The sequence below is a fragment of the Drosophila eugracilis genome, unplaced genomic scaffold (assembly GCF_018153835.1).
Source record: "Drosophila eugracilis isolate 14026-0451.02 unplaced genomic scaffold, ASM1815383v1 contig_445, whole genome shotgun sequence".
Taxonomy (NCBI): domain Eukaryota; kingdom Metazoa; phylum Arthropoda; class Insecta; order Diptera; family Drosophilidae; genus Drosophila; species Drosophila eugracilis.
The window spans coordinates 352,395-373,153 of record NW_024573311.1 but is presented as its reverse complement, the minus strand read 5'-3'; the positions used below and the strand labels follow the sequence as shown (position 1 = coordinate 373,153).

The following is a 20,759-nucleotide window of genomic DNA, read 5'->3' as shown; positions in this document are numbered from 1 at the left end:
TCTTGGCTGGGTGCTGCTTCTCGCCGATCTGCCAATCACCCAGAATAATCTCCCACTTGGTCATATTTAGGATCATGGGAGAGACGAGCTTTCAGTGATTCCCGCCATTAAAATTCGGACTTAAATGTAAAAAAAGGGGTTTTTTCGAATTTAATATAATTTGACCAAACATGTAGTTTTTATGGTACATATTTAATCAATAAAAAGTAATATTTTATCTTGATTTTATTTCTACGGCTAACATTATTATCAGAAATATCAACATAATCTACAAAACTGTCAAATTTGTAATCAATTTTATTTGGTCATTAATTTTCTAAATCAAAATCAAAATGAATTGTTAATTTGGCTAGAAAACAACGAACCTGAGCTGACCAATTTTCCGGTTAAGTGATGCTAAATATAAAAGTATCTAGTTAAAAGTAAACCATTGGTTTTTAGTAATTAGCAATCAGTAATTTACTCAACTTGTCACTTGTGATTTGGATACATTTTAAGTTTAATTAAAGGTGCATCTTTTATAAGACGTTATTAATGTCGTCAGATGAATCAATCGAAAGAACATATTATGTAATCTAATTAAAAATTCTCGTTAATTTCATGCCTTCAGTTGCACTTGAACGTTGACGAGGTTCAAGTTTGGTTAATTGAATGCTCACGGCATGAGTGTCTCTGTTTGCATTTCTATAGATCAGAGAGTCCGTGCGAATCGGACAGGCAATTGGGAATCATTTGTATGCAGGTGGAATGGTGTCATTCTCCGGCACGATAAACTGAGAATTTCAATACATCCAGTGGTGAAGAAACAAACTTTATTTGATACAAAAACATCAGAGCTTCTCATATGTACAGGCAAACGCAGCGAGAATGGAAGTGTAAATGCCACTAAAACTGACTAAACAATAGCTGAAATTGCACTTACAAGGTTCTTTAGCATGCTAAAAACAATTAAAATGCGTATAAGAGGCTATCATCTACACAAATGCAGATACAACTACGTTTACAATATATATATGCTTACTGTATACAAAAGTGCAATGTTGACATGGAAATACGCTTCGGAAGAAGCTGGGCTAAATGATTTTTGTCGCCGTTACAGGTTTTCCGTTCGTAGACTAAGTCGAATCTCTTACAAACTAATTAACAGCATATTGGGCAAAAGGCAAAGCTCAGACACAACTCCAATGCAGCTTCTAAAAGCGAATCTCGTTGCGCTGCACCTGATCATAAACCTGCGGTGTAAGCAGCTCGTATTTGCCCTTGGATGTCTGGTAATACAGTGAATCCTTGATCGCGTTCGGATCGTAGCCCTCCTTCTGCAGGTCCACCTTACGCAGCTTAAAGGTACCAGTAAGGTCCACCTTGGTGAGCAATCGAATAATCTGGGGACGTGCGTAGGCAGGTAGCACCTTGGCTAAACTAGCGGCGAATTCGTCAAGGTTTAGTTCGCGATCAGGATCGTAGATGGCGGCCATACCAGCTCTTCCCTCGGTGTGCGGAATTGTTATGCCGTAAACCACAGTGTCCTTATATCCAGCCACATTGCTGACCTGAGCCTCAACCTCGCTGGTGGAGACATTCTCGCCTTTCCAGCGGAAGGTGTCTCCAGTTCGGTCCTTGAAGTACAAGTAACCCTTCTCGTCAGCCACCAGCAAATCTCCAGAGAGGAATGCCATATCGCCGTGCTTGAATACATCCTTTACAATCTTCTTGGCAGAGGCCTTTTCGTCAACGTAACCAAGGAACTCGCGAGATGGATTTCCCTTAACAATCTTGCCAATGAATACGCCCGGCTCGTTGGGGGCGCACAGCTGACACAGGCCATTCTTGTCCCTGATGGGCTCTCCAGAGTCGGGATCGGCGCGAATGATGGAGATCGGGTATATCTTAGGCAGAATGCGCGACACAAAGCCGATGGCACCCACAGTGTTATCGTGGTTCATGATGTTCGCATTGCCCTCGGTGGCACCATAGAATTCACCCACCTTGGCGATGTTGAAGCGTTTCACGAACTGTGGCCATATCTGCGGACGCAGACCGTTTCCAAAAACTAGACGCACTCGGTGTTTCTGGTCATATTCCGATGGTTTCGTAGCTAGAATATAACGGGCCATCTCACCAATATACTGTCCAATCTGGAGATCACAAAGGAAGAATTAGCGAGTGATTTAGAAAGGCAATAAATCCCACTTACCGTTGCATTGTACTTGGCGCAATCGGCAAAATAGTTGGATGCCGAGAACTTCTTGCGAATGGAGACAGTGGAGCCGAAGAGCACCGATTGTCCCATGCACATTATTCCTCCAGCGGTGTGGTACAGAGGCAAAGGTGTGTAGAACACGTCATCATCCTGGAAACCCATGGTGTAGTGGATGCCAGCAGCAATAAACAGATACCTAAGAGGAACAAAATTAATTAAAGTGTCCGTTCAATCCAATTCATAATAAGCTGAATAATAAATAAATAAATAATAACCATTTGATAAACATACCTGGAGTGAGAGATGACAGCCGCCTTTGGCAATCCGGTAGTGCCAGAGGTGTAGATGTATACGAGCTTGTCATGGTGGTTAACCTGCGTCTTGTTTGGCTTCTCAATACTCGCGGTTGTCAGCAGAATGTTCAGGTTCTTGGCCTGCGGGATGTTCTTATCTGTTTGGCTGTTGTTGTTCTCATTGTTGAATTGGAAGAGAGTGAGACTGGCGGGCAGATCCTTGGTCACCTCGGAAACCGCTTCCAGAAAGTCTTCGCCATAGATGAGGGCCGTGCAGTGAGCCACAGTGATGCTGTGCAGCAAAGAAGGACCGCGCAGATTTGTGTTGATCAGGGGAGTGATCACACCGATCTTGGAGAGACCCAACCAGGTGGCCACGTACTCGGCACGGTTCTCCAGCAACAGAGCCACCACATCGCCCTTTTTGTAGCCCTGAGCCTGCAGGACATTGGCCACTTTGTTGGCGTGCTCGTTTACCTGACGGAAGGTCCAGCGCTGCGTCTCACTGACAACAGCCACTTTTTCCGGATGGGCTTGAACATTTCGCTCAAAGACTTCCGCCACAGTATAGTTAAGGCGCTCATGGCGTTTCGTGTACCTCAGGAGCTTGATATAAGCCCAGAGAGCTCTAAACGAAGAAAGAAATAAGAAAAAGTTGATTAGTTCAATACATTTTTTTGGCTTAAATTTTAAACTTAAAAGAAATACCCGAAATAATATAGTATTCATTATTATTAACGGTTTAATGATTTGATCATACATTTTGCCAAATCATCTTAATAATACTCCATTTATTCGTATCGTTAAACCGGCGTTTTGATAATAAATCCAACGGATATTGATGTTAGGGAAAGTGTTTGATTAGCGGTAAGTCGCTGCTAGTAGCCGCACGGCTGTATCTTCCTTCATCGATCGCGTGCGTTTTATGGTTAGTGGTTGGGGCCGTTAAATATAGCTCACAGAAATCGAAGCTCGACAAGCGCAACAGCCATGATGCGATAAACCCAGAGATAAACCCGCCTGGAGTGGCTGCAATCGAAACCGAACGTGGTAACCTAGTCCGACCATGAGAGCCGCAAATTTATGACGTTGCTAAATACGAGCTGAGTAATGCAAAGTTCACAAGAAGGTCAATGTTGTAAAAAATTTGCTTTTTTTTTTGCAAGCGCTTGCAAGCAGATTTTCTGGGAGAAAGCATATGCAAAGAAAATATAAAACAAATTTTACCTTAATCGAAAAGTTAGAATCTTTAAAATATCTCAGGGTGGAAAGGCAAGAAATATTCTACTTAAGTCTGAAACTAAACAACGTCTTATCTCTTTAGGGGATTATGGGATTATCTAGGAACATTTATTCTTCAACAGTAACTACTGTTTGACCTAGGTATCAATATTGAAGAAGTTATCAGCAAAGTGAACAAACCCTCAGCCAGATAACGTTTATCATTGATTTTTATTACAACTGAAAAAAAAAATCGAATACAAAATTATTTTAGTTTAATTTATTGTCTGCCCAACAAATGTCTTTATAATTATGTGATAATGAAAATTTGCAACCGTTTCCACTTTAAAATGTAGGTAACGTGTTCCGGTCTGAAAGTCGCTTAAAAGCACTCAAGATATTGTGAGATTTGATACGATACGATATGTGTGAGGTAAAACCAAACCAAATCGTTCGATTCCCCATGGCAAACATAAGCCGCAATAGTTCGATGGGCCGTATATTAGAAATGGGGGAAAAAACTTGCACTCGACTTGGGACTCGACCACATCGGCGATCTCAATTTGAATTCGATTTGCACCCGTGCGTACTTTGCACCGCCACCGGGGCAGTGAAGTGTCGATAAGATTGCCGGCTAAGCAGTTAGTTTAGCTTAACGCTCGTTAGTCGTGTATTTATAGGGGTTTAATCAGGCCTTATGACCCCCATCGAGTGGTTTGCTTGGTATTTTTGGAAGTGCTGCACATGTTTGCTCGGAGATAAGTTGGCTGTCGAACGGAGCAAAACTTCGATACGTGGCCAAGGCTGACCAGTCAGACTTAAAGTTGATCTTAAGAATCGTTTGTGAGTGAAGATATATACGAATGAGTACATATGCACGGAGTACAAAAAGTCGAAAACAGTGTTGGCCTTGGCATGGAACTTGATCTGCTGATTTTGACTCATTAAAGCACAAAATGCTAAGCAAATTATATTTCGCCCTCTTCAGCTGAGAAAAATTTTACGTTTTTATAGCTTCAGATTTCAATTAAAAAATTAAATTACATTAATTAAAGACTATTACATTGAAGATTTTGGGGATGTCTTTGAAGGTTGGAGAATATAAGATTTAAAAATCTATTAAGATACAATAAAATTTTGGAAGTGTAGGAAACAAAAGTGTTGATGGGTAGCAGTGGAAAAATGCAATAGCATAGAAAATGCATAAGTCACAAGGCGATACTTCCGCTGTTTTAATTAAATCGCACGGTAGAGGCTCTAAAAAAATATCAAAATGGATATTGATAATTTTCTATAATTAAAAAAGCCTTGGAATTCATAAGAAAGTAAGAGTTTAGATCATTTGAAAAATTATTGCACATCAAAAAGCACTAGTCTCTCGCTTAAATATACAAAACTTTACAAAGCAGCCCTGGCAACTCTAGAAAATTCAAAATTTTTAGACTGAGGAGACACTTCCGCCATTTTAATTACCCAAGCTTTGGCTTTTTGGCGTCCGTTTTCAAGAACAGATCGGTTAGTGTGCCAGTAGTCTTCCGCCTGACGCACTCGATGGGGTCTTATTAGTATGCGTGGAGGGTTTCGATGGGCGACGATCGTACGAAGTCAATGGTAAATAAAAGCGAGTTTTGTTTTGGTTTTGTATATTTTTTTGGGCTGGGCGACCTTGAACCTGAAGAAGTCAATAAACCGCGTAATCGAGTGGCAAAATCTAATATTTTCCGTATACAATTTGTCATTGTTGTAATCATTTCCCCATGAAGTTTTCTCTTTACAGTTTTTACCCAACAACTGGAAATGCTGCTGCAGATGGCGACCTAAATTGATGGAAAACGAGTTTCTCTGTGGTTTTCTAGGGGCTAGATGCGGGGTACAATGGCCAAAGTACTTGCACTCGGCTGATTTTTCAGCTCTCGGATGTTCTCAATAGATTCACAAAAGAAAAGCCCAGATATATTGTATTGAAATGCACACCGCACGGGGGCGGTATTGTAAACTTATCACTGACTGTTTGGGTACAGTGTGCCCTCGCTAATGAGTTTTCCCTACCCCGCTACCACTCACGTTAGATCGCGACTGGCGGTTGCTCCCGCTATGTAGAACCAGCGCCAACCGGGTTTCGTCAGCAGCAGGGCAACCAGTGCGACGAGCACAGCAAAAATCCAGCCCATTGTTTGGAGCGTGTAGATGACGCAGGCGATTGCCAAGCCGAAAGCGACCGTTGCGCAGAAAAACCGAAATATGACTAAAAACCGCTGCCGTCGTCGTCGCTGTCGATCGTGCGATTCGTAAGTTATCGATTTTCGATCAGCCGGGCGCTGCGCGTTGCCAGATCACCGGAAATGTAATACCGTTAGAGAGAGGATCAAAAATGCAATATATGAAAATCTTACATTGGTGCTATAATGCGCGCAATTGTCGATGTTAATTATCACATTGCTGTTCACATGGTTGTCCAATATGCTGTTGTGCTGCAGGTGTTAGAAATAATACCAGATTAGTTTATAACTTTTAGATTTAGAACCAACTTTTGTTTATGCCATGAACTTTGTTTTGAATTGCGTACTGCGCCATATGTTGCACATTTCTTACTGTAAGCTCCGGCCTCGGATGACCAATACTAGAGCTGTTGTAACGCAAACGATGATAACGTTCGTTTCGCTGTCACAAGAATCCATTGAACATGTAGAACGGCAGAAAGTGTCGGCGAGCTTTTCGAAATAGCATTTTTCTATGTTTAAATTCAAATCGTTTTTCTCAAATTAAACAACTGCTAATGCTTGTTTTGGTTTTGTAACTTGTCCTGCGCTATTCGAGTTTTAGATAAAGCTTTTATGCTGCAGAGTGGAACTAGTTCATCAAAAGCTTAAATATCTTACCTTACTATCGGTAAAAAGCCGCCTTTCACTATCGGTTGGCATCGCCTTCCTAACAGCTGATATAGTGGCCGAGTGGCAACGCTTGACGTCACTACAAATGTTTTGTTTAATTTAGCGGGTTTTTTATTGTCTAAACACCGCCCCGCCATGAAAATCCTGTGCGAGGTCCAAGTGGTGAACCGAACTACACAGGCTAACCGGACACCGCGACCCGTAAAATCCACTCTCGCCATTGGCTACAAGCAGAGTGCCAGAGACTCAAATGGGAACACCAAGAAAGAGCTGGAAATGGTACTCTTCAGTGGACAAAATAAGACTGGCAGTCGCTACAAGGTCAAGGATAATATACATGCAGTGCACACAAAGTTTGTACTAGACGGCAAAACCACCATAGGTTTCCTACAGCCGCCGGAAAATCTACTAATCAAGTGCGACCCCATTCAACTGAAGGGCTTCCTGCAGACCCTCAAACTGGGCATGGATGGTAAAGATGCCATCAATCTGAGACTGAACATTGCTGCCGCAACGGCTATTCCACAGAAAGCGCAGCCCCAGGTGCGCATGGTAATAAGCAAGCGAAGCGAATACCCCATTAAGGGATTCCCACGCACACTCAAGGCGCTGACCATCAACAACAGCCAGCTTGTAAAGCTGAGCTTTGAGATCTGCTCGCTCCGAAATCTTACAAAGCTAGATGTCAGCGGCAATAAACTAACTAAGGTGAATGTTTTGGAATATGTTCCCATAGATTACTGGATAATCCTTCACTTTGTTTTTAGATTCCTAAGGAGTTGGGTCGCCTGTCGCTGAACTCCCTGCACTTGGGCAGTAATTGCTTGGGCGAACTAAACGACTGGTGCTGGCTACGGGGTACTAATTTAAGTAAAACACTTGGCGAGTTGGATCTCTCGAGCAACGGCCTGACCCATTTTCCTCCTCCTCTGGTCAAATTTGAGCGATTGGTCTCCCTTAATCTCAACGATAACCTACTTAGTCGACTGCCCTTCTCTATACGCCGTCTGCAGGCTCTACGAAAACTGCACGTGTGCAGCAACAAACTAGAGTCTTTGCCTGCTGCCATCGAAGATCTGCACATTGACCTGTTGGATGTGTGGGGCAATTGCTTTAAGGCCTTCAATGCAGAGGCTGCGCAACAATTCACTCAGCAAAAGGCAGTCGCTAACACACCGCATCCACTTTGGCTCCAGGCAGCCCGAGCCGTAGACACTTATAAGCTGCCTTTGCCAGCGGGCTCTATTCCTTCTGTGCTCATTGAACTGATCTGTGAGGCACCAAAGTGCCTGTGTGGTGTACTATGCTATGCTCTGCGCAAGGAGGATCTGCTCCAGCGTGTTATACAGCCAAAATTCACCAATATAAAAAACCTTACATACAGTCGCGAGCATCAGATCTACGCGGATGTGGTTCTCTGCGGACCCAAATGCAGTGCATCGGCGCAACTTAAGCCCTTCATGAGCGTAATGTTTCCCTGATTGGATCAGGTAGTTGTATTTGGAGCATATTTTTTAGCTATAATAGATATTATTTATATTATTTGCATAACCCCCATCGTCGGATTATAAAAAGGCGGTGGGGTCTCATTTAGATTTAGATATTTATATATTTTTGAAAATAGTTTTTGTTTTCATTCCCCCATATACTTTATCTTGTTGAAACTAAACTGCCAATAAAAGCGAATTTACCATCAAAAGAGATAGGAATTTAAGCTTAAATAAGAATATTTCACGAATAATTCGTAAAAATCTGATTCGATTTATAAATTTTGATGTATCAAAAGACCTTTTTTTTTTTGCAAAAAATAAGTTTGAAATATTGTAATGTCTTTTAATGCCAAAGTTTTAGAAAAACTTTAAAATTTAATATATAATATAGGTATAGGTTTTACATAGAGGTATAATGCAAAGATTTTTTTATTTAGGATAGAGCCAATAAGTTGGATGCTTCATGGACGCAGTGAATCTCCTTTCTCCCAAGACGTTTTCACAGGCATAAAGACATTCACACGCACGCTTGGTTGCTTACTTTGTTTTCGTATTACAGAAGCTCGTTGTTTTTATTATTAAAAGCTTCGTGTGTATGTGACTTGCATAAACGATTTTTTATCAGCCGGCTAACCTACTCACCCTACTGTGCGTCCTTTTACTTTTCCACCACATACGATTATCTTTTGTATACCCTCACTGGGTGACATTTCCTTTCCTTAGTTAGGTTAGAAAAAACCCTATTTAAATAAAGAAAATATGCAAGTAGATATACGCATTTTAGTGTGAAAGAGTATCCTTATAAACGGGGAATCTACATTTCGGCCTTATCGTTTGCTGTTCTTTGCTTTTCTTTTGCTTTATCAAATCAAAACTTCGAAGCGATGCCACTTTTTTAAATAAGCATAAACAGCGGCACAGCCTTGCAGGACTTCTTTGTCTCCCACTTGAATTCTAGGCTTTAATGTGCAGCTGGGGAATAAGGCGGCGACGGCAAATATCCTTTCAGGGCGAAAAGGATGAGCCATGACTTGTGGCAAACTCGAGCCTAACTATAAAAATGTTTATCAGCATTTGGCTGGTTCCAGGGGCTCTTGGAATTCTCTAAGCTGCCCCAAATCCAATTTTGAGCAGCATTTAAGTGTCCTAGCTTCGCTTCCGCTTACTGTTTGCCATCCATATGCCCATTCCTCTCGTAGACTTTCCTTTTTGTTTGCTATGCAGATGCGTGGTTGGCTGGGTGGTTGTCAATTCATGTATGAGTGTGTTTGCCCACACGATGTCCTTTTTGCTTTTTGGCCATGACTTTGTAGCTTTGTGTGCGCAAATGTTGGGCTTGACTTTACATTTGACTCGGTCAGTAAGCCTAAAAGTAGGCAATAGAATAGCCTAATAGGAGGAAATCTCTGCGGTGCACATATGGAATTTTTCTTTATAGTTTATATGGAAAGCTAGAAAAAAGACTATAAGTCCATCTGGCAATTAACAGCTTAATATTACTTTTAAAACAACAGTAATTTTATAAGCTAATTTATCTTTAGCAATATGTTAAATACAAGTTTTAGGCTCTCTTCCGACTTTGCAAATTTTCATTTTGCATTTCGTCTTCTTTATATATCAGTTACAAACAAATTTGTTGAGTATCCATCCGACCCCTAAAAATCTTGTTAGCTCACAAATTTGTATATTTTATATACCCATAAATGGAAAAAATCTTTATAAACCATCCAGACCCTATAAAAATGTTTCGAAATTTCTGTCTGCCTGGCCTCCCCACTCCTAATAAAACCAGAACCAACCCCGAATCATTTGCACTGTCCCCGGCCTAAAACGAGAAGCAAAAAAGCCAAAAACCAACATCAAAATGTGCCAAGTCAGCTAAGGGAATGGAAATTTTAGCAAGTCCCCCCCACTCACCCGCATAAGGTCGACGCTCGGAGACAGTAAAAACTCCATTAACTGTCATCAAAAATGCATTTCGCATGCATCAAACCGAAATGGTAATGGCCAGGAGGGGATCATCAAATAGAATAGAATGAAATGGCGCAAATCAAAACACATTGGCATAAATCAAAGAGCAGGCCAGAAAAAAAAACAACTTTTTGGGAGACCACTTTTATGGCTAATCCTCGAAGGAGGCCAAAGTCAGACCCAGACAGATGACTCCCCTGGCAAACATTTTTATGCGCAAATTAACTTTGCAATTGCCGTTACTATGGGGTCTCCGGGAATCTCTCGGGGGGTTGTGATGTCTGGGTGATTTTGGCGCTATGTCACTCCCCCTGCATTACATAAAATTTATCCCCAATTTGCGTGCAGCGGGTAAACATTTTATTTGACTCGTCTGGCGTTGCTCCACTTTGGCTTATCAAATTTTATTAGCAGGCCGGCAAATTGTGCAACAACAACAGCAACAGAGGAGAACCAAACCACCACATTACGGGCTTATTTAAGCCGTGGAGCCACAAGCTTTGAGCCACCCCAAAGACCAAGTGCAGCCCCAGTTTTTCGACCTCGTCGCAAGGTATGATTTGTCGTCCGCTATCAATTTCTTTAACACAATACCAACATCCCCCGAAAAAGAGTCGCCTTCTTGGCTGGAAAAACGACCGGAAAACTGCAAACACACGCGAAACTGTCGACGACCCCCTCGGCTTTCCCTTAACTTCTTTTGGGGGGCTTGTCGCCCAGACGCGTGCAGGGATCTAATAAAAACGTTTTGATAGGCTTATGACCGGCTAGGTCTCATTCCTTCAGGTCCCTTTATATTTGTCTTCATAATATTTCAAATTTACTCGCTAACTGTTACAGCAAATTTAGATAAGACCCACAAAAAATCAATAAACTCGCTTAAAGACTTAACCAAGGGGAGGAAAACTGTTTACCTTGAGGAGTGACTAAAGGAATGTCTTTAGTCTGGGTGCTCAAAAGGTATTTGTTAAATAAAAATAATACGTATAATATTTCAGAGCTATTCAGAGCTAAGGAATTTCTAAAAGACAAAATGTTTCAAATATGTTAACTTTATTATAGAAAAATGGGAAGGTTTCTTAGGGAAAATTTAGGTTTTTACATTCTTTTTTTTAAATTAATAACAAAAAGGATAACTTGAAGTTCACCAAAAGTCAAATAAGTGAACAACTTTCCCAAATAACTTATTTTATGTTAAAAAACATCTGTTCTCAACCCCAACCAAATTGCTTGTATAAAAATCCAATCTGTGTCCTACAAATTAGGGATATCATATCCCTTGCATATTTCTTACTTTCAATTCTCGAATAAAGCAAGCAGGAATGTATGGCACAATAATGTGGAATCCTTGAATCTAGAATGAAAAGTCACTGATGCGCACTTATGTGGCACGTTCCTCAAATTAGAATTTTCTTATCGAAAAAACGCACCCAGGGAATTCCCTTCCATTTGACCGCGGGCCAAAGGACGAATCAATCACAACAAAAAGAAGAACAAAATTGACCAACTCGCGCTTAGCAAGCTGGGAAAATCAAATTCTAGACAAACAACAAAGAATTGCAAACACTCGAGCATTGGGAAAAATCAATTTTCAATTTAAAATTTAGATGCTCATCCCCTCGATTCCATTCAGCTTGCCATAAAAGATAAAGATAAAATGCGTTCGAGCACAAAATGTAAATAGAACTCCCGTTTAACCGAAACTCAGGCAGGCGAATGAATGCTACAGGTTGTATTTGTGTTTGTCTTTGTGCTTCGATGGCTGGTTGGCCAGTGGGTGGTGGGATGGATGGGTGGCCAACACCCACTGTTGGCCACGAAGCGATTTCAAAGCAAAATATTGCCGCATAAATCTGACGCAAAAAGTTTTGCTTTGCGGTCAGCAGAGGCGAGTGCTTGTAGAGGAAATTCCGGAAGTTAAAAGGGTATATACGACCAGTCGAAAATGTCTTACTTTCGATATATTTTTAATTTTATTATTCTGACCATAAAACTTGGTTATTATTGATGAAGTACCAGAAGTACCCAGGGCTGAAAAATATATCGAAGATTAGCCAAAATAGGTAATACGAATAAGATATATCTACCATAAGATCATAAACATTCTGTAATAGTATAGACTTCGGCACGACAGAAGTGGTAATGACATTTAATTTTTCGATCAATATATTTTCTTTAATGACTCCAAAACACACTAGGTAACAAGCAGTCGAGTCCACATCTCCTGCAATCGTATTGAATTTCTGTTGGCAGATATTTCCCTTTGATTTTTATCGTGTGGTGAGTTTTTTTTACGAGCTCTTAGGCGGTTCGACTGTGGTCCTTATTGTTGTTCCCGCTCCGGAGTTGATTATTTGCCCAGTTGGCCGGGGCCCCGGAGCAGCTCCATCCCATTTTGCCGGAGCGTGCATTTCATTAGCCGAATGTATTTCGGAGATATATCTGGATGCTTTGGCATTTGGCAAACGATTTTATGCCGCACCGCTTCGGCAAACAAAATCAAATCTGTGACTAGGAAATTGCTTTTGCCTACTTCCGACTCCCTCGACCACACCCTATGCCACTGATTCCAACTCCAAAAGATAGGAGAGATTGCCCCCCTCATCCAAAATATTTGTTTAATGCAACTATTTAGGGAACGTTTTCAATTTGAAATGCTCCCTTGTGTAAACAGGGCCGGGAGATGATTAAAATTTAACTACATCAAATATTTGCAGCCGACTTTGATGGGTTAGTAAAATGTTTAATAATAATATTAAATGCATAATTCATTTTGGAGCTTCGAGTTAATAAGAGTTCGTTAAATTTAATGCACTCGCCGGAATGTCTTTGGGCCAATGTAAATGTTAAATATCAGAAGCAGTTAAGAGCGACAAATGGCTGGGAGGGAAGTGACTTTATTGCAAGGTTCCTGCGAAAATTAATTCATTAGCATTTTATTACTTTGGCACAGTGACGACAGCAGCCTGGTTTCTGCCTCTTGGTCTTCCGCCTTCATGAAGAAGATGACGGTGCTCTTCCCAAAGGAAACACACCACCCACATCCACCCATCTGAACTTTCCTTCACCACCCTGTGTGATCTTCTTTGGTGCTTTGATGTGTAATTAAATCAATAATCACTTTGCAGTCGCTGTCGGCTGAGGGAAGTTTATTAGTTGATTGAACTAGCAGGTGGTGGCCCAGGTGGTTGGGTTGGGGAATTGCTTTTAGGCGGTGGTCCGTATATGCAAGTGGAGTATGGGTAACGATTAACTAACAACTTAATTCAACCTTTCTATAGGAGCATTTGAGTTAGAATCGGATTGATTCATAGCTCTAGCTCCAGAGCCAAACTCAAACGACTAAAAACCTCAACTTAAAAATACTTCAAAAACATCCAAAAAAAATATCCCCTCCCTGCAACATTTTTCCATTTAATGCCCAATTAACGCATTTTCCACTTGGGATTCACCGAAGCGAGAGATTTGTATACCTTTAACGGCAAAAGGCAGAAAAACAAAAAGCAAAAAGGAATCGTGAACGTGCCACAAAGTAGAAAAGGCCACAGAGTTTGAGAACCCGAGATCCCCAAAATCTCCTACTCCATTTCTCTGCCACAAAATGGGAATGCGCGGCATTTGTCGCTTGGCTGCAATTGCTGGTAAAGCTGGGAAAGCATGGAAAAAAGTGGAAGTGGATGGTGAAAACAGGAGCTGCACTTCATTAAAAAAGGAAGCCGTGGCAGAGGCAACTTGGTCGTTAGGAAACTCCCGACTTACAATCACAAACACAAGCACATTCGCAAGGACACACAGACGCACAGGCTGCTTCAAAATGAGTGATGTAATGTGCCTAACAAGGATCTCCATCTCCTCTGGCTCCTGTTCCTCTACCCCTTCCACTCCGACTTGCTCATTGTTGCTTGTTGACATAACGAATGCCTTAACATTTTTCGAGTTGCCGTTACCTCAGCCCCGCCTCCATTCCCGACCAAACGCCCACTGTGTGTGCGAGTGTGTGTGAGGGTGCACTTCCGCTCCACTTACACATAACTCGCCTCTGCCGGCGTTATGATTAGAGATGGGAAATATTTCATATATCGATAAAAGTTTTTTTTCAATATTATTAAAATATATAAAAGTAGATATATATTATAATATATAATTTAAAATTAATACCTCTATATTTTTTTCATAAATTGCTTTCCTTTCCTTCCATTAAATTTATCCCATCTCTAGCTGCTCCGTTGACGTTGGCGGTTTGTCGAGTTAATGACTTTGGCAGCTGAGAGGAGCAGCAGCGGATGACGACCCAAGGGCGGATGGCTGATGTTTGGGCGGCCTGTCAACGTCTCTCAGGCGTGCAAAAATCATTTTTCTCGCACATTTTTATAAATCACCCTTCTTGCCACCAACCGATGGCTGCCAAACAATCATCAACATTTATTTACATTTTTCATTTTTCACATTCTACCAAAAAAAAAAAAAAAAAAGCAGCCAGAATTGCCTATAATTTTGCAGTGTAGGGAGGCTGGCTGATCCCTCAAGGTGTCGCTTAGCAGGAAGCCGAAAGGAAAGCGGAAAATTCCGACGACGACTGCTGCCTGCAGTTGACAGTTAATTATTTGTATAAATCGCTGCAGATGTTGCGGGCATTGAAGGGTTAAATTCAGACGCATAGAGTTAAATGAATTTGACTATCACATGTGCAAATTGGCGGGAAAACTTGTCTTAAAAGAATTTGTTTAAAAAATAATAAAAAGTTTCAGTTACAGATTTATATATATTTCATTCCAGTTAAGATCTTTTCAATATATTTATAAATGGATTAAATTTTTGTGCCCTCATCTTCACCCAATTCTCATTTTAATTTCTTCGTTAGCATGAAAATAAATTTATATTTAAAGGCAATATATCAAGACTTCACCTCCCGCTCATTCAGTTTGGTATCGCATTACAGGATAAGGATAAGGATTGTTCCTGTTGCTCTTTGTTCTGTTATCCCTGATAGAAAGGGATGTTCTTATCCTAAGGAGGTTGCTGCTGCTTTTCTGCCGCTTATCATGGCCATGCAACTTGAAAACAATAAATATTTTATGGCCCCTTTTTGGCGAGCGCATAAATCTTGTTCTGGAAATTGATCCGAGCAACGAGCTGGCTGAGTACGTACGTACGTGTTTTGGAGGGTTTGCAGTGAGGTGCAGATACAAAAAGATACAGATACATTTGCCACATTGACACACTGAGCACTTACGGGCTCAGCCTCGCACTCTGGACTCCGGTATTTGCGAAATTTGTCTTCTGGCGAGGGAATTTTCCATCCATCCTCCCCAATCATTCCCAGAAGTCCCAAAACGCCCGCATCTTATGAGATTTGCACATTGATTTCAGCCCCTTTTCGATGCGGAGTGTTTAGTAGGTCGCAGTTTCCTTGCTTCAACGGGGTTCGTGTGTACTTTCAAGTGGTAGATTTTCTGGTATTTTCGGGGGCTCTTTTGAAGTTAAAGTATTTAGCATGATAAGCAGGAATTTAACTTGTTGCTGCAGGCAAAGTAAAAGTACTTTTAAATTTATATAACAAATGGTGATGAAGTATGGAGGGTAGTATAGGAAGGAAGTCTATGTAAAATATATGTATATAAAAATAAATTCCTATATTTATTAACATTAAAAACTATGAATTGGGAAAAAACTCTGATGTTTTACTGATTATAAATACATTTTTGACCTCTTTTAAAACCCATCTGGTTTCTTATCACATCTTGGTTTTCACCAAAAAAATAATCAATTTAACATTAGACTATGAAGTAGTTTTTTAGCTTCGTCATTTTCACATCTTTTGTTGCTTTTGAACAAATATTTGTCATTGCACTTCTATTTACTTTTTAAAGCCCACTGCTCTTCTCCCAGTAACTTTCTGCCTTCCTCCCTTTAGAAACTATTAAAAGTTTTAATAAACTTTTTTGAACCAATCGCCCGGACTTTGTGTCACTCAAAATCGTTTGCGGCTTGTGGTGTTCAAATCAAATGCCCCAAAGAGCAATTTAAAATAGCCGAAAATACCATGAATTCGGGGGCTTATCTAGGGACTTGCAATATTTTTATCCAGAAAAAGCAAACCGCGCAGTAAATTAACTAAAAATCAACTTCAAATGTCATTGAATTGGTCAGAATCTCGGATTATCGTTGGCAGCATGTTGCCAGCTGTAAAATGTTGCCGAAACCAAAACGAGTTTTGAGTCGCAAAGCTTTTCATATGATAATGCAGTTTGTGGCTGACATTGCAAATGCTGATAGGGCAGCTCAAAGGGCGGCAAGGGGGCGATAATAACATGCATAAATTTATTTATATATACGAGTATATATATATATTTATGCTCAACAGCTCATTTAATGAACTGCGCATTGTTTGTGCTGATTTGCATAGCAAGTATGTGCGTAGCTCTCATTTGTAGCTGTATCTGCGTAGGTGCACTGAGGAAAAATTCATGTAAAGCGAAAATAAATGAAGAAAGACTTTAAAATATGCTGAAAAAGAGCGTGGAGTATGCAGATACTAATGTTCCTAAGTATTAAATAACATAGAACATAGAGAAAAAGGTCAGAAAAATCGAATTTTTACCCAAAGGTTATTTTTTTCAATTTAGAATATAAAAAAATAATCTTATAATAACATTTAAAAATAAATTAAGTATTCCCAATACATATTTTCAATACGCCACCACTCTATGCAGATTTCCTTCAAATTTCTGGAATATTTTCCTTAAATCCCAATTTTTTTTCGCCGAGTATCAAGTTCTGTGTGAGAAGCTGTCTCTGTGTGCGAGTGCGTGTTTGTTTGTTCGTTAAATGCAGAATAAGCTACACTTAACAATTGAATAAAACTCGGTTCTACTTAGCTCAACTCCCACAACTGGTCAGTGCGATAAGCGGACACCCTCTCCCTCCCCAATAGTTTATCTCTCTATCACGGCGTTTGTGTTTACCTCTCGCAAATACGAAATTTCTAAAATTAATTTCAAATTTGAGTCGTTTATCATGCCCTTGCCACTCCCTCCGTCAATGTGCGATAAATTTGATAAATTTGTATTAATAGCGAAAAAATAACACTCATATAACAGTCTGGCTTGGTTGATTGCACTTTGATCGGTTAATAATCAATAAATAATCGCTTGATTTTGTTGCTGGTCGTCGTCAATGAGTAATTTGTTGACCAAAAACTATGAGATCGACATTGTGGGGAAGGTTATTTGTCAATTCGTTTTTGTAATTTGGAAAGAAAATTTTATAACAAAAATGGATAAGCATAAATTCAGAGATGTTGCTTAAATTTAATTTAAAATTTTAGGTTAAGAATAATCAAGTTTTATTTAAATATTTAATATTATGTAAATTGAGACCTTCATGAAAAATCATATTAACATAAGAATATATTAACGAGGTATGATTATTTAAGAAATAAATATAAAAAAGTTTATGACTTAACGTAACGTAAAAATGTCTATATTTAAACTACTATAAATAATGGCATAAAGCTAATGTATGTAGATCAAGTTAAGAGGTAATGATTTTTCCAATTCAAGTAAAGCATTTGAAGGTCTGTTAAGCCAGATTATAATACCAAATAACTTACTTTGATAATGTAATTAATGATGAATTGATAGCCTCACCATTGGACTTTGTATTCTTAAAATACTTAACGAAATACTATTTTACTTTCCTGCGATTTAAGATTATCAGGCCATTAGGGTTCAATTTTCTAATATTTATTAGTTAGTCACTGTTGCTTGCTTATATCTGGAAAATGATTCACAGCTTTGCAAAGCGTGTCTGTAATTAATAAAATATAATATTTTTCTCTTTCCGGCTGAGCAGAGCAACAACCAGTTGTTATTCCATTTTCAATGGAGATGGGGGAGAGTTGGAAGAGCCGAGCTTAAGCGAATCAATTGGCCTGGCAACATGTTGGATTGTTTGTTTACCAGCCCGAGCGAATGTTGCCAAGGTGGATCCCCTTGGCGGATTTGGATTCGGAATCGGAATAACGACAAAACATCTTCAGTTGCCGCTGGGGGCCGGCGGTTTTGACATCTCGTGCGTAAGTGGATCCAAAGTCAAGACCATTTCAAGCCGGACTCTAACGCTTATCAGCCGTTGGCTAGTGACGAAGGCAGTCAGGTTATCGCCGGGCTTAACTAATATACAGCCCCAGTGATTCAAGATTCAATCGAAAGTATTGTACGTAAACGAACGGTCGAGTGCTGATTATTCGAACATAAGTCGGTTCAGGGGAAGTGTCGAATTTCTCGCTCTCACAGAAGGTTTCTTTGTTTGCCGTCAATCCGTACTGTCATCAGTCAACAATTGTGCCTCGCACCGATCACATCCGCACAGCTTGACCCTATATCTATCTATATTCATAGTATAAATATTAAGTCGTAAAACTAGTGAAATGTCAGCAAAATTGCTAATAGTTGCCCTAAGTCTTGTGCCTCATGCACTCCGGAATCGTCGATGGTCTATCACTGACGCTTGGAAATATCACCCTCTTCAACGTTAACTTCAAAACGCCGACCTTTCTGGGCCGATCCGTGGCGGTGGACAGTAATTTGCGGATAGAAAACGATGTGGATCCCAATATACAGGAAGACTCACATTTAAATACGGTAAGATAAATCAAAGTTGTTATAAAAGTCAGCAACAAATGGTGTTTTTAATTTATAGACTGACAAGTACTTTTATTGTTTTTTAATTGAGTATAAAAGTCACTTAATAGCTAGTTAAAAAGTGACGGTAATGGATTTATTATACAAATTTGCACTTGTACAGTGCTTAGAATCAAATTTCTTATGTGAAAAAAACATGAAAACTAGCAATTTCTGATTAGTTCACAGGCCATTACTCTATATTATATATAATTTCTATGAAATGTTTTAGTTACGTTCATATAATTAAATCATATAGCTTAATGAGATCAATTGATTTCAGGTCTCAGTGCCGCAATGATGTGATTAAAACAAATTATTTAATTAAAATCTGTGCATAAACAGAGCTAAAAGTACCTCTCTTAATCCAAACTTAAACCTATAATAAAAGCCAATTATTTCATTAAAAGTGAGCTCTATTCATTTTCCCTTTTTGCAGTATAATCTTATAAAGAAATATGGTTACCCGGCGGAGAATCATACCGTGGAGACTGATGATGGCTATATACTCACCCTGCACAGGATTGCTCGGCCAGGAGCCACGCCGGTTCTCTTGGTTCATGGACTACTGGATAGCTCAGCCACGTGGGTGATGATGGGACCGAACAAAGGACTTGGTAAGATCATAGGCTATCTCTAGCTGCATGCCCATGCTGATTGTTTTTGTTCCAAAGGTTACCTGCTCTACGATCAGGGGTACGACGTCTGGATGGCCAATGTTCGGGGCAATACGTACTCGAGGAAGCACGTAAAGTACAGTACACACCATGCCAAGTTCTGGGATTTTACTTTCCATGAGATGGGAAAACATGATATTCCCAGTACCATTGATTACATTCTGAATGCCACGGGAGTTAGTCAGCTACACTATATTGGTCACTCTCAGGGAACAGTGGTCTTCTGGATCATGGCCAGTGAAAGACCGGAGTATATGGACAAGATCGTCCTAATGCAGGGCTTGGCACCAGTGGCCTTCTTAAAGCACTGCCGAAGTCCAGTGGTCAACTTCCTGGCCGAGTGGCACCTATCGGTGAGCGTAAGTTACCCCATCCATATTATCCCATCCTTTCAAAGAGTGTTTTTGCATTGGAATATAACTTTTATTATCATTATGATTATATCCAAAATGAAAACATCTTTATCCTTAACCATTTCCTCATATTTTCTCCAATCTTACAACGGTTTTTCCTCTTATGTTTTAGTTGGTTCTCAAGCTAATTGGCGTCCACGAGTTCCTGCCCAAGAATGAGTTCATCAGCATGTTTAATCGCATAATTTGTGATGAGACCACCATTACAAAGGAGATCTGTTCCAATGTGATCTTTCTGACCACCGGATTCGACAAGCTTCAGCTGAACGAGACAATGCTTCCTGTGATTGTTGGACATTCTCCTGCTGGAGCCTCCACCAAGCAGATGCAGCACTTTCGGACAGCTTAACAGGTCAGGAGGCTTTCGGCAGTTCGATTATGGATGGCTGAGGAATCACTGGCGTTATGGTACCATTGAGCCACCATCTTACCACCTGGAGAATGTCAAGGCCAAGGTGGCTCTTTATTATGGTCAAAATGATTGGCTGGCACCGCCGGAGGATGTGGAAATGCTGCACAGGCAGCTGCCAAATGTGGTGGAAAAGTACCTGGTGGGAGACAAGGAGTTCAATCACTTGGACTTCATCTGGGGCATCGATGCCAGGGAGCTGTTGTGGGATCGAATGTTGGAGAACATGAGAAACCATGAGAACTCGGTTATCTAAAGGGGTGTAGTTATAGAAATATTTTTATAATTTAATTCACAGTATATTACATTTTACGGCTATTTATAGTTAGGTATTTATTGTTTTATAAAAATTAAGATGATTTTTTAATCATGAAAACCGGATAAGAACACAATTTTATAAGTTGGAATATAATGTGCCATTAAAATGATTAGAGGAAAACCTCATTGTTTTATTATTCCCGGGAAAATTTCTAAACTTATTTTGCTAGTGAAAGCCAATTTAAGCCATAT

General features: G+C 40.1%; 3 protein-coding genes across 3 annotated transcripts; 2 read left to right on the top strand and 1 right to left on the bottom strand.

The window, feature by feature from the left end:
- Window positions 1-790: 790 nt before the first annotated feature.
- Window positions 791-6,157, bottom strand: LOC108110704 (long-chain fatty acid transport protein 4). The gene is made up of 5 exons (XM_017219847.2): window positions 6,108-6,157; window positions 5,779-6,032; window positions 2,492-3,121; window positions 2,195-2,396; window positions 791-2,135 (listed from the first exon to the last, which is right to left on the bottom strand). The coding sequence occupies exons 2-5, from the start codon at window positions 5,883-5,885 to the stop codon at window positions 1,194-1,196; spliced, it is 1,881 nt and encodes a 626-aa protein (XP_017075336.2). The 5' UTR covers window positions 5,886-6,032; window positions 6,108-6,157; the 3' UTR covers window positions 791-1,193.
- A 516-nt stretch (window positions 6,158-6,673) lies between these two features.
- Window positions 6,674-8,390, top strand: LOC108110494 (leucine-rich repeat protein 1). Its single transcript, XM_017219573.2, has 2 exons — window positions 6,674-7,313; window positions 7,373-8,390. Exons 1-2 carry the CDS (start codon window positions 6,741-6,743, stop codon window positions 8,084-8,086), a joined length of 1,287 nt encoding a protein of 428 aa, XP_017075062.2. The 5' UTR covers window positions 6,674-6,740; the 3' UTR covers window positions 8,087-8,390.
- A 9,715-nt stretch (window positions 8,391-18,105) lies between these two features.
- Window positions 18,106-20,677, top strand: LOC108111190 (lipase 3). The gene is given in 5 exon segments (XM_017220577.2): window positions 18,106-18,711; window positions 19,190-19,367; window positions 19,425-19,786; window positions 19,953-20,174; window positions 20,176-20,677. Coding segments are annotated over 5 exon segments (1,263 nt in total). The 5' UTR covers window positions 18,106-18,540; the 3' UTR covers window positions 20,506-20,677.
- Window positions 20,678-20,759: the final 82 nt, after the last annotated feature.